The 18,026-nt window shown below is 35.2% G+C and overlaps 1 protein-coding gene across 2 annotated transcripts; it reads right to left on the bottom strand.

The window, feature by feature from the left end:
- Window positions 1–243: 243 nt before the first annotated feature.
- Window positions 244–17,355, bottom strand: LOC140820903 (probable pre-mRNA-splicing factor ATP-dependent RNA helicase DEAH9). Of its 2 annotated transcripts, none has more exons than XM_073181277.1 (23): window positions 17,130–17,355; window positions 16,908–17,052; window positions 16,712–16,786; window positions 16,236–16,325; window positions 15,962–16,041; window positions 13,087–13,156; window positions 12,924–13,009; window positions 11,834–11,900; window positions 11,647–11,742; window positions 8,795–8,894; window positions 8,374–8,420; window positions 8,191–8,274; window positions 8,044–8,097; window positions 7,437–7,537; window positions 5,537–5,627; window positions 4,406–4,552; window positions 2,416–2,505; window positions 2,224–2,295; window positions 1,612–1,710; window positions 1,437–1,523; window positions 1,059–1,112; window positions 875–954; window positions 244–792 (listed from the first exon to the last, which is right to left on the bottom strand). In XM_073181277.1, exons 1-23 carry the CDS (start codon window positions 17,228–17,230, stop codon window positions 645–647), a joined length of 2,064 nt encoding a protein of 687 aa, XP_073037378.1. In that variant the 5' UTR covers window positions 17,231–17,355; the 3' UTR covers window positions 244–644. The 2 variants fall into 2 exon arrangements, with proteins under 2 accessions (XP_073037378.1, XP_073037377.1); XM_073181276.1 differs by having other exon boundaries at window positions 4,388–4,552; window positions 17,130–17,354.
- Window positions 17,356–18,026: the final 671 nt, after the last annotated feature.

Genomic DNA, 18,026 nt, shown 5'->3' with positions numbered 1-18,026 from the left:
ATTTAATCATAAAATTAACATTGAGGATTAATTGTGTTGCTTTTTTTAAGTTTAAGGACCAAAAGAGTGTAAGACTAAATGTTTATCGTTTTACCATAAATTATAACTTGTGGTAACAGTGTAACTCAAATCTTTTAATCGTATAGCAGCTCAAACACCACGTTTCAAATGTTCTACCTAGCAGAGATAATTATCGTACCAAACAATCTACCCCCTATAATTGTGCAGACCTTTCAATCAACGAAAATCGATGTAGACACCTATTAGTTTTCATCTTCAAATAGCAATTTTAGTGGATTCGGGATTTGTATCACAAACTTTAAACTTCAGACAAACACTAGACACAAATATTCATTCAACTAATCTATTCATGGCTTATCAGTCCTACGAAACAGTGCCTTCAGGCATACTTAAAGAAATAGTTCATATGCATGCGTACGTGCACGTGTGGGGGTGTCTGTGCTGGGACAACACAAGACTTCACAGTTCAAGGTGTGCAAACCTTTCACATGGCATAGTGAGCTACTAACAGGTTAGTCGCATCCAATGAACTTCAGTGGCCAACAGGAACTGATCGACACAAAATCGTTGATTGTGCTTGCACATAATAACAAGAATTCCGAAGGGAACACACCAGTAACTTGTCAGTGAGGTATAGGATTGAGCTGTTTGTGCTGGTAAAAATGTGGAGCAGCCTCTGTTAGCCAGGAGGGATCAATAGAGATGACATTGCGCATGTATTGGCGATCAGTTGAGACAATAGAATGGAATACGATCCACTTTGGATTTACTCTGTAAAATAATTTTCAAACACAACACTCAAAAATCGACGTGCAAGAAGATTAATGAAAATGGCATTACATCTGGGTATAACCTGAATAACACAGATGAAGGATGGATGTAAACTTCTTGTGAACTTCTAATAGTTTTGTACAGACCATTGTGACTGAATGCCTAATAACAAGAACAGACAATACAAGTGATCAGTTAAAATTCATAGGAATTTTTTTCAGTGATATTATTTCAGTTCGAGAAATTTATAATTATTTAACACTTACTTCCAATCGACAAGCATTAGCGAAAAATCCAGCAGTGACTGCCTTTCTTACCACCTGCAGCATCATAAAAGGCAAATCATTTAGGTCCAGCAGAAATAATATTATAATCGCGAAAGGCTAGCTATGATTCATAACAGATTGGGATTAAAAGAGAATGTCCATCCATTCAAGAAATCTGTGCGACCATGAATGTGCATGGGAAAAGGAGGAAAGTTGGAATCTTGATGGTTCTTTAAGAATTGCAGGTAACACGGGAAAAAGGCTTGAAACCCACCACAAACTTGTACAAATAACAAAACGATAACTGATAGATATTCAATACTTGTTGAGTTGAATCTTGGTTTATTTAGCTACCATCCAATGGTGCTACTAACTTACCTTCATGTCACCTTCACAAGACTTTAAGGTTATGCCCAGGCGCTGCACAATTCGCCTCAGTTGTAGCCGAATTTCATGGACTTTTCTCTGAGAAATCAAAATGAAGTTTGAAGAGAATGACATATAACAAGTTCATTGAACGCCCCAAAAATCACAGCAACTGAATTGAGCATACCATAGCTTGGTAGTTTAAAAAGTTCTTGTGACACCAGTTTGAAGATTTTCCGGACTCGATAAATCCTTTATAAACATTTAGAAATGTTACGTGGTCACCCTGAGAACAATAAATATATTAATTCATGAATTCAAGCAAACACTGGGCTTTAATCATACAATTTTACAGTCTCATTTAATTCAATATAATGCGCTATCAGTCGAATAAACAAATATCAAGGATGCTCAAAAAAAGCATAAAAAACGAAGATTAAGTCCAGGTACAAAGAATTGGTTCAAAAACCAATAAATAAGTTTCTTAAGAAGAGATTGCTAATTAATTTCATTTCAAGTCTTTAGAACACATTTTCTCACTACTTTTTACTGGCAAGGACAGCAGTATCAAAAGAAAAAGAGTCGAGTTCATGTCCCGGCAGTCAGCACAAAAAATATGTTACTTCACTTAAAAATATCCGAAGAACAACACCAAAACTCATGACTACAGTCTGAGGATAATTTTGTACTTATACATTACTTGTCCAATTACTAAATAATCGTTCCATAAGTTTCAAATTAGCTGACATGGGCAAAGCATATGCACAGGGGAGGAGTGAGCAAAAGAAAAAATACGGACCTCAGAAACAGCAAATCTCAACTTGGCTTCGTCCATTTCTTTTTGTACTCCCTTACTGGAAAACCAGATCGACTGCATAGGTAAAAGAGGGAGGGAAACAAAACCAGACAAAAATAAACAAAAATTCACGCAATATCACATGTATAGAGAATCTTAATTAAAGTAAGGTAGCAAATAGGAAGATAATTTTACCTGTATGGATAGCACAGCAGCAATAGTAATGGCTTCCTCAGAACATCCAAAGTCGTTTGATGCTAGTATCATTTTTGAGATCATTGGATCCTAAAATGAGTATTATAGTAATAATAAGAGTTTTTTTTTATAATGATAAGAAAAAGTCGGACTAACTTGAACAATAATATTTGACCAAAAATATGGGGCTATCTAAACATTTTATTTGGAAAGAGATAGCTCATGGCAAATCAGGACTCATTCTATCTCAAAGGAACAAGTGATGGATTGATTCGGCGTAAAACTAAGAGCACTCATATTGATGATTTATGGGATGAAAACCAAAAATTATTTGAGGAGTGAGGATACATCAAAATATTGTCTACTTGTCACCAAACTGAAATATTGAACTACCACCATAACTGGTATGTCATTTTTCATGGTATATGTATTGTACATTAGAAGGCTGCCCAGAGGATACTAGTTTATTTTAAATCTATAGGAAGAGACTTAATGTATAGTTAATGGACCTTTGCATGTTGAGACCTATACAAATAGGGTAATTGTACTTGTGATGGTGGAAGCATAATGATTTGTGAAGCGAAAAAGAAAAGTGGTTTCAAGGTCCAATGATTTCCAGATGAGTATTGGGTAGCAGTGAATTAATGCGGCTAAAGGCGACTCAAATGAATCTAGAATTTTGATTCCCATATTCATGAATTTATACAATCAAACAGTCATCTGTACTGCTAGTATCCAGTATTTTTAGAGAGGACCCAACATAAACAAATGGATTCTCACTTTCTTCATGACATTGTTTGGGGCAAGTCAGGCTTCAGAGTAAATTTTCAAGTATGTTCTAAAATTCGTTAGGGGCTAGTCAGGCTTCAGAGTAGAGCCCATCACATAGGTCGTCTCCTAGGCAGATACTAAGCGCCGCTAGGCGGATTCCACAATATCAACATAATAAATCACATACTATAACCCCAAAACAATATCAAATTTAAAACGCGTTCGAAATTACACAATTAAATATCACAAATTGACTCAATTTCTCTTCCCCCATAATTTTTAACAAGTTGTTAGTCATCGGACACAAACTCAATATCATCATTGTGATCATCTTCTTCTTCACATGCAAAATCATCCTAGCGAAGTTATCTCAATCTAGATGGAAGACGAATTCCGATGTGTTAGGACAAGCCAACAAATCGCATTTCTTGTTGGACTTTAATTTAGGACCTATAAAAATTACCTTTCGTTTTTTTAGAAATTGGGCTTTAATTTAAATTAAAAGCCCAAACAATTTCAAAAAAGAAGCTAAAAAAATAAAATTAGAAGCCTTATTCGTTTGTGGCGCCTAGGACGCATAGGCCGATTAAGTTAGTGCCTAGGGCCGCCTATGCTTCCTCGCCGCCTAGGCTGGCCGACTAGCACTTTTCGGTGCGATCAGCCGATGCCTAGCACCTAAATGTCGCCTAGGAGCATGGTTAGTAAAGGCGCTCGCCTGGCTGCGTGCGATCGGTCGGCGACAGTGTCTAGCGCCTAAGTGTCGCCTAGGCGCATAGTTATTAAAGGCGCTGTGTGGCATTGGCCTGGGTAATACAACACTTTAAACAGGCGCGCCTTTGCCTAGGCATGAACATATGGGAGGCGCAAAAACGTGCACCTGGGTGCCATGTATTGAGATCTTGTGCGTACATATAAAATAATTCAAGCCCGACAAATTCTAAAGCCTAATTGGCAAAGCCCATGCATATTTAATGTTTCAAAAAAACCCTATATGCATACGTTTCATCTCCCTCGTGCTCAAATTCTCTCTTCGTCTACGAGTCGCTAACCCTCCCTCCTTCCCTTCTCTTGGGAACATACTCTAAGTCACTAACCCCTCCCTCCCTTCTCGCGGAGTGTGTTTTGTAAAATTCACATGGTCTGCACAAATTGAAACATATGGATTTTAAATAATACACGAACTCAGGCAACAGAGACATACTAGTGGAATCTCAGCAACCTGGAATCCAGCAGGAGATGTAAGTTTGGCATCATCATCAAGGACTCCAAGTGAATATAATACTTCAAGTGCTCTAATCAGTGCTTCGGGGGAGGGTGATGATGGCCAATCAAACCCCAATATATTGTCTACCCCCAGGGCTTTTAGCTATCAAGTGAAAAATGAAACAGTAGCCATTAAAATCTCAATATCAAGAAGTTAAAATGGCCAAGTTAGGACATGAAAACACAAACAAAAAAATATACAATGCAAAAAAATTTCTACAGATAAAGAGCAACTACGTAAATAGTCGAAACACAGAGAAACAAGAAAAGAATAAGCCAAAACAATATAAATAATTAACATTTTCATTTAGGATGCATGATCAACAGTAAACCACTATAAATCACTGGAAAAAAGACATCAAGTGTGCAACTTTGAAATACAGTGACGCAATCCTTTGGAATTGCCTGCTTTGCAATGGGGACTTATAACAAGTTTCTCCCTTTGCTTCATCTTTATCTTTTTTCAAAAGATAGAAGCACTAGCAACAACGAGTCGGATACTTTGAAAAACAGAACAATTATAGGTAGAATTTATCCAAGAAAATGGATAGACCGAATAAGAAAACTCACCAAATGATAGGATTCTTCCAAGGAAAGGAGAAAGGAAAAGCAAATCACGGGAAATTATAATTTTCATATTTTTCTTTTCCACAAATTAAGTATAGTTTCAGCTGACTTTTGGATCTAATTAAATACTAAAAATAAAAGTTAAAAACTACATTTATAAATCAACGATACTGCATCATTAAATTGTTGAAAACATTTCATTTCTCATAGTACCATCTAAACCACATAACTAATTAACCAATAGCTCATCTTGCAATATCTAAACAAAATGAAAGAATGAGAACTATTCACCACCCATTCTCTCACCACCAAAAGACAACGAAACTATCCTGAGGTACATAACTAGAGGTGTGTGGGTCAGATGGATGATCATAAAGCAAAAAGAAAATAAAAAGGCTAAAAGTGAACTTATTTTCTTGACCTGGAATCTTGAAGACTTGAAAGAGTAGTACAATATATATGTTTCTACAACAGGCATACCTGAATGAAGGCATAAAATATGTTTCTACTATAGGCATACCTGAATCACACAGGGAACAAGATTTGATCTCTGCATCTCTGGAATACCATAAGCAGACATCTCATTGATAAAATATTCTTCAGTATAGAGCCTGTAATTTTACCCACAACACAAAATGCATGTTGATATTTGTTCTCTCTATATATATCATTTTAATATTTTCCTATCTTTAAAAGTTTTCCAAATACAAGGGAAACTATGAGGAGCAATGAGGGATCTAAATAAATTTTTTTGCTGTACAAATCCAACAATTGACATTAATACAAGATTATTTTAAGCTGATGTCAACAGATGGCTAGCAGCTAATTCAAAACTGAATTTCCTACTGAAATATCGAGAAGGGAAAAAAAAGCTAATTCACAAAGAAAGCATTATGTTGCTTGGTGAGGATGTCACTGACGTCCTTTTCCTTCTTGGGGATCTCATTTTAAATTTTAGGTTAAGTTTTCGAACATTAACTGAGGTTGTTCCGACTAACTCTCCCAATGATCGAGTTCTTGAGGACATATATTTAGTTGCTGAGATTTTTCAAGTAAATTGTCATAAACACTATAGACATGGCATTCAAATTTTTCATGATAGATGTTTTGAACGGGGGTGGAACCAGAAATTTGTATTCGGATGGGCTAATTATTACTCTCTTACGATCCTCTCACAATGATTTCACCAACTTGCAACTTTTACGAATTGAATATGTAAACTTGGTCTAATATCTATTATAGGATCTAACATTTTCCATGTTCTCAAAATCTAAATAGAAAAAATAAAGAAATTATATTATGGGATAATGATTAACTTGTTAAAATGATGCTAGTCTAGAGATAGTAAATTTAGAAGAAATCATTGTTAACATCACATATTATTTAATTGATGATGAACCTAGGGACACTATAATTTTAGTGCATGGGACACCCAAATATAAAATTTTGGATTTGAAATTCAATTATATTTATTTTTTCAAAAATAAATAATTATATATCCATATGTAAGATATGAAGCATAATATGTATAATGTATTCTCTACATCTATCAGTGAAGTTTCCAATAATTTCAAGATTTTTTAAAATTTCTAAAATACTCTTTATACTAGTATCCACGTAGTCGTGATTTACAAAAAAAGAATTTTGAATTCTATTTAAAAAATATATTTTTTTGAATTCGTTTTTTTGAAAAAAGATTTTTGTATTCGTTTTATTTATAATCATAAAAATAAAGATAATTGTAATTATTAAAATTGATGAAGGATATTATGGTAATTTACAAAATTGGTAAGTGGTAGGATGGGAATTGGAAAGGTAGCCATACCACCGTATCATTCCCTCCGGCTTAATGTAGTATAGCGTAAAATTGGCAATGGATAGGATGGGAGTTGGGAAGGTGACCATACCTCCTTGAATCAAAACCAGTTAGCCGGACCCCAAATACCACAAACAAAACTAGTTCCTTAGATCTTGACATCCTTTGCTTAATACTCTATATAAGTGCCAGTCCCCATATGATGAAACTTGATCCCATTGAAAGAACCACATAGCAGATAAAAAAGACAATCAATGGATAAGGAATGTGAGTCAACTCACATATGTAGATGGTTTTGTGTATGTTAGCAAATTTAACAATATCCAAATCAACTGATGGTTTTGTATGTTAGCAAATTTAACAATATCCAAATCAACTGACTCCCTAATTTATCTCCAAGAAATGTGTTTTTTTGTTACGTGAAGATACTCATGGTTCTAGGAACATCTGCTTTACATTATTTGTGAGTTTCGTTAATTTAAAATTTATTCTCGTATGTATTTACTATATCAAACCTACCAGAATAACAACCACGTCAAATAGGTCAAATTATTACTATGATACCGATGATTAGAATTTAGCAAGTGTCTTTAAGGTTCATCACCTGTAACACTTTCCGGGCCGAGTTCTTCCAGCCCTGCCAGCCCTTTGCCGAGCAGATGCCTTCGATATTGATGTCACTACCAGATTTTCAATATCAGTCATCTGTTACAAAGTAAACATAAACATCAGAAATGATGTCAGGAGTCAACTTTTAATAGTTAAAGGTGCTTACTTACATCATTAAATTACAATACAATCATAGCATCTGATCAACATAGATGTTTTCAGAGATGCATGCGAGCGGGAAAAAAATAAAAGGTATTGGTCAAAGTCAATTGACCGACACTCTTGGATTTGTGTAATTGCAACTCTGACAAGCTATTCTCCATTACAGGGGTTGCCAACTTTCATGCGAAGTTGGGAGAGAAACTGGATTTCCTAACAGTCTCATTACTCTTGCAAACTGTTATTTTTATACAAGAAACTCGTAAATACAAGTTTCATCTCTCTTTAGCATATTTCTGTACGGTAGCCGACATACAAAAGTTGCTAGTTTCCAAAGGATAAACAATAATCCTTTGACAAATTCCAACGGACTTCAGAAAAAGAGAAACGAGAAGAAATGAAAAGCAACAATGCATGAAAGCAAGCAGAATGGAAAAACATACCGGATTATAGATACGTTGCTTTGTGAACCCACAATCCACGACATAGACAACACCCTAGAAGACATAGTAAGGAATGGAATTCAGCTGCCAATTAAATGTGGTGGATGTGATATTACAAATCTTCTCCTGCGAAGTGAAGATTTTTACCTCCAATGTCAAGGATGTCTCTGCAATATTTGTTGATATTACCACCTTTCTCCTCCCACGAGGGGTTGGTGAGAACACAAGATCCTACAGATAAACCGAAAAGAGAAAGGTTCTTTTCAAGATTATGTACTAAACACAAGGTTTTTTTTGTTTTCTTATTGACCAGGTAAAAAAATTAAAAACCTGATCTGCACGTGGAAGTCCAGAATACAGAGGCAAGACTATCAATCCTGAAAGAAAACAGATGGGAAATGCACAAACCAAGGGCATCAAAAGCTGAATATTAAGAACATATAGACTCTTGACTTGAGCAATTAATTTTGCCAACGCCATCACATTACCAGCGTCTAACAAATTACAAGTTCTGGTAAGAAGAGAACCACTGGTGATTATTCTAATCAATCTTTTTAAAAGAAATAGATTATCTAATTTAAGCAGCACCATCATCTATACAAGTACTATAGAGTTTCAAAAGCAAAGACATATAAGTCTCAACCCAAAAACATACTAACTTGATTTCAAAGAAATTAAAATATGATGACAGCCAGAAAGGAACAAGGAAAAAATTTAATAGTTCTCAACTATTTGAGCCTGTCTATAACACCTTTTTTCCTATTACTCTGGGAATCTTCTGTAAGCATCTGGATTGCAGCATCAATATCATCTTGACCAGTAAGAAAAACCAGAACATCTCCCATTGGTTCCTAGATAGAGATACAAGATCATTACAGCTAATATAGTATTATTTGGTACCTTACGAAAGTTAAACAAGTGATGATCAACAAGAAAAGTTGATGAGCCAAAAGTAAACTAAATTAAATTAGCCTCACAAGTCGATATTTTACAGATTATTTAAATGATCAACTACAATAATTAAGCCTTAAACATGTCACATCATCAGATGATTATAGTTATTATTTGCAATGGTTACATGAAGGAAGCCAAACCATGTCTGATATCTTACACGGCCCACTCCATAGAGGACACACAAAGCACAAACCCAATTTACCCCCTTTCTTACTATTTAATTGATAAGAATCATGGATGCAAATGTTTTCAAACATGCAAAATGAGGTGCAGGAACTATAAAACAAATGAATCCACAAGCAAACCAAAGCATTACGTAGTACAAGATAAGTAATCAAAGAATTAACATTAGATGGGGTTAAGTAGTATATTGACACTTCAACTCACATTATAAGGGGTTTTTTGTAAATCCAGGACAGCATGTATTACAGAGAAGTAGTATTATAAATCCATTATTTCCCAACTTGTTGTAAGTTTCCCTTCCTTGACAATCTTTTACAGTGTGAAAAGCAACTAAAATTTGTGTACACGCTCCAAAATCATGCATGACCAACACATGGGGCCAAAGTTGTCAAGGCCCTCTACATACAACTGCTACTTTTCTTGGTAAATATATAAATGCACCACGCTTTCAATTAATAAACACAAATTTTTATTTTGACATAAAACTTTCTTCAGCTGTTATAGAATAAACAAAAAAATCTATCTGATGAAGCTATCTTTGGTGATGTGAACCTCAAAACGAACCACAAGCAATTAAATGAACCAAAAGAAGGCTCTGATGCTCAACAATTGAAAAAGCTCGAGATTAACGACATCAAGTTGGGACTGATTTCAAGCAAGGCGAGAAATGGAAAGATTGTGCTTGGGATTTCAAAGTGGAACAACTTAATTTGAGTTCAAGATTAATCCTTTTAATTATGGGCTAGAGGACCAATTATTTCTGTTGTGTGCCTAACTTATTTAATTTTATTAATTTTCGTATTATTTTATTTGGCAATTTTTATGGGCTGAACTAAAGTATGTTTTAAGCTCGTATGTTGAAGACATCCTAGGAAAGTTGTTAAAAATATTGGCACCGGATCCCTTTATATATTATTGGGGTTCACATCATCTAACATCCAAACCATAATACCTTTTTTGAGATTACGACAGCATATTATTTAATTTTTTTCTCTTATTCAAGTCAATTCTTTCTTTTTCTCTTAGTTTGTCTTGCCTCGATCTCTTGCCGAATCTTTGTTTCATATTATTGTGTTGACTTGAAAATTTAGAATACATGAAAAATGAAGCTGATAAAGAAAAGAATAAAGTAGGATTTTGAAGTGTACTAGAAAGAAAAAGCATCCTACATCAATATTATAATTTCCATAAATATTAGAGTTAATGAAATACATCATTCCTTCTTAAAAATTTTGAACTACTGCATAAAATCCTAAGATTTCTTCCCTTAACTATATAGATTTTAGTTGGACTTGATTCCACGATGCTAAACCTTGGAATTTACAGGATTTTGCTACAAATTACGAGTTAACTGTTTTCCAATTGCAATCGGGTTCCGGCACATTCGGCATGCTTCAATTTCAGATATTTCCAAGTCCCTCATCTTCTTGGGTTTCTGCAATTTAGTCTCTGAGCTCTAAGCTGCAAAGAATTCATCCTTCAATTTTGGCCACAATCAAAGTCAGCCCAAATGAATTTTCCTCTAGTTTTTTCATTCATTTATTAATGTTTAGATTTAAGACAAGTCCTACAATCATTCTTGTGGCCCCTTCAAGTTTCAACCATATCTTGTTCTTTTAGCTTGGGTTTGACCCGTGCTTGATCTAAGCTTAGTAAAGGGCATCTGTTTTAAGCATCTTCCAGTAAAATTTTATTTCTAGTCATTTTGAGGAGCCCTTCAAGATACTAAGACGAAGTCTGCTATTAGACGAAAGGAAGGCTTCCCAAAAATGTTCCACATGGGAGCAATCAAGTTACCGAGGGATAAGAACATAGTATGATATAATCGGGTTTTCTCAGTGAAGTAAAAGTCAGACAAATCAATTGACAGGTAAAAAGTCAGATTCCTACCCAGACTTATGGAATCGACTACAAAAAGACTTTTACTCCGCTGGCCAAAAATGAATATCATTAGACTCAAGTTATTTATTTAATTTTTTTTTATCATAAACTAAGATTTATTATAATATTAATGAAGGTTACAAATTTATCAAAATAAAAAATCCACAATAGATCACGTGTATCATCTAATCACGAATTTACTAGCAACAAATAACTTCAATCTCTAACTAGGTCCGAGACGGTCATATGCTGAAACTGAGGTATGTTGATCGTCCAGCTCGCTACTCTGAATTTGATCTTGTCCCATAAATCTTCCCACGAGTCATCAAAAGATGTAGAAGGCTCCATAGGAAGTCGCCAATGACATGATTTGACAAAATGAGCTACTCTATCAAGTAGTTACAACATACCATACTCTATATTCGAGGAAAATGGTGATGATATTATTCTAATTATTGTCTATGTTGATGATATGATCGTCACATGAAGTAACTCCAGTGAGATAGGTATTACTTGCTTCATTCAAAAGAAAAAAAACTACCCTGAAGAAAATTCAACACAGAATGTTCAAAGACATTAACATACCAGATCATCGATAGAAAGTACTGTTGAAACCACCGCACGGAGGTAATCTGGAACAGGTTCCTCAACATAATAAATTTGCACATTGAATCCTCGACCCTAAAAATTCGAAACAACATATTTGATACAGAAACCACAAGAAAATGCCATTCACCAGGAAGTCAAAATGCAGATTAAATATAGCACATACCTCAACTGAAATAATAGCAGGCTCTTTATTTGGTTCAATCTGTTCATCATCTTGACCTTGACGCTTTCTGTTAAGTAGGACCGAATTTATTAAGCATAATCTCATTGGAAAAACTTCAATCACAGATAATCACCTCATAAATATAGAATAGAAACAAGGTTAAACACTGATAAAACAACACGAGCAAATGCATGGAAAAATATGATAAGGAAAGCAAAAGGCAATGATAATTGCCAAAATTAAGTATTGTAATATGTCAATAATTCAATAGTCAGATCACTTTTTCGATTAATTTCCCAAAGCCTAAAGCTTCACACTTGGCACTGATGTTCCTTGATATCATGTTTTTACATCAACTCAAAAGATGGAAAAAACATGTATCTCAGATGCCTAGACAACAGAAGCTACAAGAGATTGCTGCTTCAAAGGAGTCTTTCATGTGCGAATGCAGGCAAAAACAGTTATATCATTTGCTCCACAATATGATTGTATTTGAATGTAGCCGTTTTCACAGAAAATCATATTAGCCAGAAAAAAAAAAGAAAAAAAAGAGCTTTTTAAAAAGAAATCCCGTTATGGAGGATGCTTAAAACCAAAATCAAGATGACAGTTGGTTACAAATTCTCTTTAAAGAACTTTTTTAGAAATTAACTATAATATCGAAACATAAAATATGATTTTTGAAAAAAAGCATTTTAAAAGACCTTGGTTAAAATAAAGTACTTTTCTTTGCTAATTGTATTCAAACTTACCCTAAACTAACAAATCATTCTTTGAAGCAACTTTAAAGAGGAAATAGGCAATTTAGGTTATGGTAAGCATTGCTCTAAAGCAATAGGATTTTTAGCTCAAAAGCTTCGGCCATACAAGTCTGCTGAGATTGAATCAGTCGTGAGAAGTCTCCTTATGCTTTTAGGATATGCTCAATAATAGATCCCATTTCTAGACAGCGCGAATAGTGTATCTTCTATTGGGATAGAGAAGGTTGTGGAGACAAAGACATACAACACCAAAAATTAAAACAATTCCATATAAGTAGACATAAATACTGCTGCAGCAAATAACATCATTCCAATGCCATGAATTATACCTGGCATTAAAAAAGGATGCCATAGACTTCGCTTCAATCGTAGCAGAAGCAATGATGAGACGAAGTTCTGGCCGTCGCCTTTGAATCTAAATCAATAGTTATTGGTTTCAATAAATAGATAAGTAGGCTACAACCTAAGAAAAAATATTTCTAAATAAAGTACCTTTTTTAAGAGACCTAACAAGATGTATGTTGAAAGAGACCGTTCATGAGCTTCATCTACCATGATGACACTGGCAAAAATGATAAGTTAATACATAAACATAGGAAACCTTAACCAGGTATTAAATAACAAAACAAAATCAGGAGTTTAGGAGGCAGTCCAATAAAAAATAATAGAAGAAAAAATGGTGTGTATTTTTTTTTTTGATAGAAAACTAAAATTTTATTAAAATTTGAAATCTTTTACATAGTAAGCGGATGAGTGGTCCGCGGAATAGAAAGAAGTACAACAAATAAGTCAATACAATACGAACTTCCAATCCCTAACTACATCCGAAATAGAAAGATGGCCAGTTTGGTTGATATTTCTTGTTGAAGCCGCGACCCTGAATTTGAGCACCTCCCACACTCTGTCAATCGAGCAAGACAAGTCATTGAAAATTCTATTGTTTCTTTCGAGCCATAATGTCCAGAACGTGTGATGAACGACCATAAACCAAAAAGTCTTAGCTGCAGCCCCTTTTTGAATACCTGGATCTAAGATGAACATATCTTTCGCCTTTATCGGAAAAACCCAATAAAATCTCAGCTCTTGCATCACCTTAATCCATATGCTTCTCGAAAAAGAACAATGTATCAGTAAATGATCTTGATCATCTTCGTGGTTTCGACATAAGTAGCACCACTGCGGCCTTAAAGCCCAAGACGGCCATCTTCTTTGCACCAAATCAGCGGTCGGTAATTTGCCCAGTGCGATGATCCACGAGAAAATTTGAATCTTTTGCGGGATAGGTACTTTCCATATATGATTAAAATGTGGAAAAACAGGGAAATTATGGAATGGAAAGAAATACTCGTATAAAGATCGGACAGAGAACAAACCCGTAGAATCCTCCGACCACACCCTGACATCCCCCGAACCCAACTCTAATCTGACCGACTCTAAGACCTCCACAAGATTAGCAAACTCCCCCAGTTCAAGATCACTAAGATTTCTCCTAAAACGCACATCCCAACGATAATTGTTACTGACTTCCCAATCAACATCTCAATAAAATTTCGAATTGGTTTATTGACGACAGTGCAAATCCTAAACAAAGACGGAAAGCGTTCTTTGAAAGAAAGACCCCCTTCCCCCCAAACATCCTCCCAAAACCTGATGTAATTCCCCCCTCTCAAAACCTTCCCACTCAATAGTTGAACTGCCGGGAACGAACGGGAAATAAATTTCCAAGGGCTTCTGAAAGTCGCGGTCCTGGCCAATCCCAAATCCCATCCATTCTCTTGAAGACCATAAATGCTTTTAACAACGTTCTTCCACAACTGCTCATTTCCATCTATACCTCGCTACCACCATTTCCCAAGTAATGCTTTGTTCCTCAAACCAATATTCCCCAATCCTAACCCTCCCCTCTCCTTTGGTCTGCATACTCTATCCCACCCAACAACGTGACATCTTTTATCCCCGTCCGCTCCATCCCACAAGAAATCTCGCATCAGTTTTTCCATGATTTTTGCAACTTTCGCTGGCACCCTAAACAAGGACATGTAATAAGGAGGCAATGCACTTAAAACCGATTTTATTAGGGTCAACCGACCACCTCTAGATAAGAAAGACTTCTTCCAGTTTGAGAGTTTCTTAGACATTTTTGTAAGTACAGGTTCCCAAAATTCGAGAGTCATAGGTTTCCCTCCCAATGGTACCCTCAGATACTTGATTGGCCAGTCATCATATTTGCACCCAATTGCTTGTGCCAAACCAACAACCTCCTCCTCATCGCAATTAATCCCCAACACCACACTCTTTTCAAAGTTGATCTTCAACCCCGATTTCTGCCCGAATACATTGAGTATTTCCACTAGTTTCCTCACATGTCTTTCCGTTTGTAAGTATGCATTAAATCAAAGCCTTCATCAAGTTGACTATGTAAGCCAAAGGTGATATGGATCACCGAAGGCCTGGTCAGTATTCATCTACCTGTTAACTTTTGTTCAAAATAGTGAAACCGCATAACAGAATTCGCTAGCACAAAGCCCATTAGACATTAGTATCTCAGAATTACACTACTTGATGTAAAAAAAATCTTGATGTAGAGCAAAAGAGATCCACATCAGTAATACCACCAACCCACAATATATTGATTACTTGATTTAATCAATAGTGCTTTTACATCCACCAAGCAATAGTTATCAGAAGATCCTAGGGCATGGGTGCTTCTACATTGAAATGTATACTAGCTTAATGCACCAGATTTTGATGACCTGCTAATAATACCCTCTTTCTGAATACTGTATTTAACAAGAGGAAAACCTCCTGCAACCTCAACAATGACCCCTTTCTTGATGGATTAGTAGTGAACTGAGCAATAGATTTCACCTTGTAAACATTCTTCAGTAAGCCAAATAAGAATGGCCTTCTATCCGTACCGCTATATTACACTTCATTATTCCCAGCAGCTTCAGATCCATGGCGTAGAGGAATCAAGTCAAACACCAAACTAATCCTACCATACAGTATCGCCATAGAAGGCTCTCTTAGTAGAGAGATGACAAATACAAAAATTGGGATTCTATAACAAAGAGGAGAAAAAAACGATGAAAAATGAATATGGGCCAGGAACTAGCAACCAGAAAGGATTTTCAAAGACGTTGTAAACACGAAGCTATTCTTTGCCACCCACCTTTTTTCCATAATTCACTTTCCCAGAGATAAAGGGAAGGAAAAGCAAGATGCATGAAGCTCATAATAATATTTTGGGTTCAATGCAATAGTGACAAATTGAGGAGATGGTCAATAACACCAGAAAAATTGATGAATGGCTCCATTACAAAGGATCAAGGGACTTACAGATCTCTGAAAGGATATGTAAACATACCTATACTTGCTTAAGAGAGGATCATCCATCATTTCCCTCAGCAACACTCCATCTGTAAGAAATTTTATCCTTGTTAGATCCTGTTCAGCCGGCAAAAGAACAATTAGTTTACATGCTTAAGTCACGATAGGAAAACGATATCACAATATGAGATACAACAATCATAGAGATAGCGTTATCTCCAACAAGTAAAGTTCGAAGATAGATTCATATGCAGAGAACATGATATACACTAGATAATAGCGCCTAAATAAAAAGAAGCAATAAGACTCACATTATTGGTTAAATCTTCAAACCGAATTGTGTAGCCAACTTCTTCGCCTAGTTTAACACTCATCTCTTCAGCAACTCTGGATGCAACAGTCTGGATGCCAATACAAGATGAACATCATAGTTTTATCAAAATGTAGAATGTTTTTGGCATCAATCAAACTTAACTCTTCCTGAGGCACCACAGCACAACATATAGGTAGTCATTGAGTAAAAATTTCAGGTTTCTCAGGTGCATTAGTTCAAACAAATCAATGAAAGCACTAACATGAATACGAATCAGTTGCAAATACTCCCACGACACTGAGAAGTGAGAACACTAAGATCCATTCATGATAAAACATTACCACTAAAACAAGTAAATAAAATCCACAAGAATCTCATAATGTAACAAAGATGTCACTGAAATTGACAAAAAATGGAAAAAGCCAAATAACAGCAATGCAATTGGAAGTACGCAACAAGGCTCCAAAGTCATACCTGGACAGCCAACCTCCTTGGTTGTGTGCATGCTATCACTCGACCACCCTCAGCCCATCCAGCTTCTTTAAGATACTGCCCCCAGAGTGGCATAAAAACATTAAACTCCGAATTATAATACTAGAGAATAAGAACAATTCACAAAAGTTAAGAACAGTAATTCAAACCATAACAATCCAATCATAAAACAACAGACCTGTGGAATCTGAGTCGTTTTTCCACTTCCAGTTTCGCCTACTATGATGGTAGTGGCGTGTTTCTCTACTAAATATAATATGGCCGTTCTATATTTGTACACTGGGAGCCGCTGCCTCTGCTTATCCATGCTCATATGGCCATATCTGTACTTCAACGTATTAAAAAAAAAGTACCACTCGTAACCGAACAAAACAAATAAATAAAGACCAACTAAACTCACCCAGAAGATGAAGAACTGGAGGTGTTGTAGAATATAACACCACCTTCTTCATCGTCCAAAAGGCGGGGATTTTCGGTCCCTGGCTTCCAGAATCTCGTCATTACCAGGAGAAACAATCAAATTGATTCGCTCAATGAAAGATGAAATCTTTCTTCTGTTCTTCACCCGTTGGCATTGGGAAGCGAGAAGTGATAGCAGACAGAGTGCGCGTGTTTTGTTTGTCGAACCTAATTGGATTCAGATCTTTTTGGCTCCGACCCGGATTATTATTTATTTTTTAAAAAATGTTACATTTTGTTTTTCTCTCATATAATTATATTATTTGTGGATAATATTTGGCAAACAAATAAAATTATTTATTGAAATTTATTTTTACATTAAATTTTGTGAATTTTAATGTTTTGAGGATTTTATGTGTTGGCTTTTCTATGATAATTCCAAATACGAAACATATTTTTTCTATGATAATAAAACAGAAATTGTTTAGAATCATATTGACATTCGTAATGTTTTGTGAAAAAGTATTGGAAATATGATATTTAATTTTTTTTGTTCCGATTCTCGACGAACCAATGCCCAAAGCCTTTTTTTAAAATAAAAAAAAGAAATATTTTTTCTAAGAAATTGCAGTCGGACACCAATATTTTTCTAACTATTTGCAAATGAAACATCGCTAATACAGTAATACGATCTGTTTCGAAAGTTATAACGAGCTGAAAACCTATGCTAAAATCACTCGAATTATATTTATTATTGAAACAAAACAAAACCAAAACAAACGTACATCATATTCTCCATTGATAAAAACTCGTATGAGACAATCTCACGGACCGTATTTTATAAGACGAATCTCTTATTTAAATCATCCATGAAAAAATATTACTTTTTATTGTGAAT

The sequence above is a fragment of the Primulina eburnea genome, unplaced genomic scaffold (genome assembly GCF_022965805.1).
Source record: "Primulina eburnea isolate SZY01 unplaced genomic scaffold, ASM2296580v1 ctg291_ERROPOS245047, whole genome shotgun sequence".
Classification (NCBI taxonomy): Eukaryota; Viridiplantae; Streptophyta; class Magnoliopsida; order Lamiales; family Gesneriaceae; genus Primulina; species Primulina eburnea.
The sequence above is the reverse complement of the archived record's forward strand: the minus strand, read 5'-3'. Positions and strand labels throughout refer to the sequence as shown.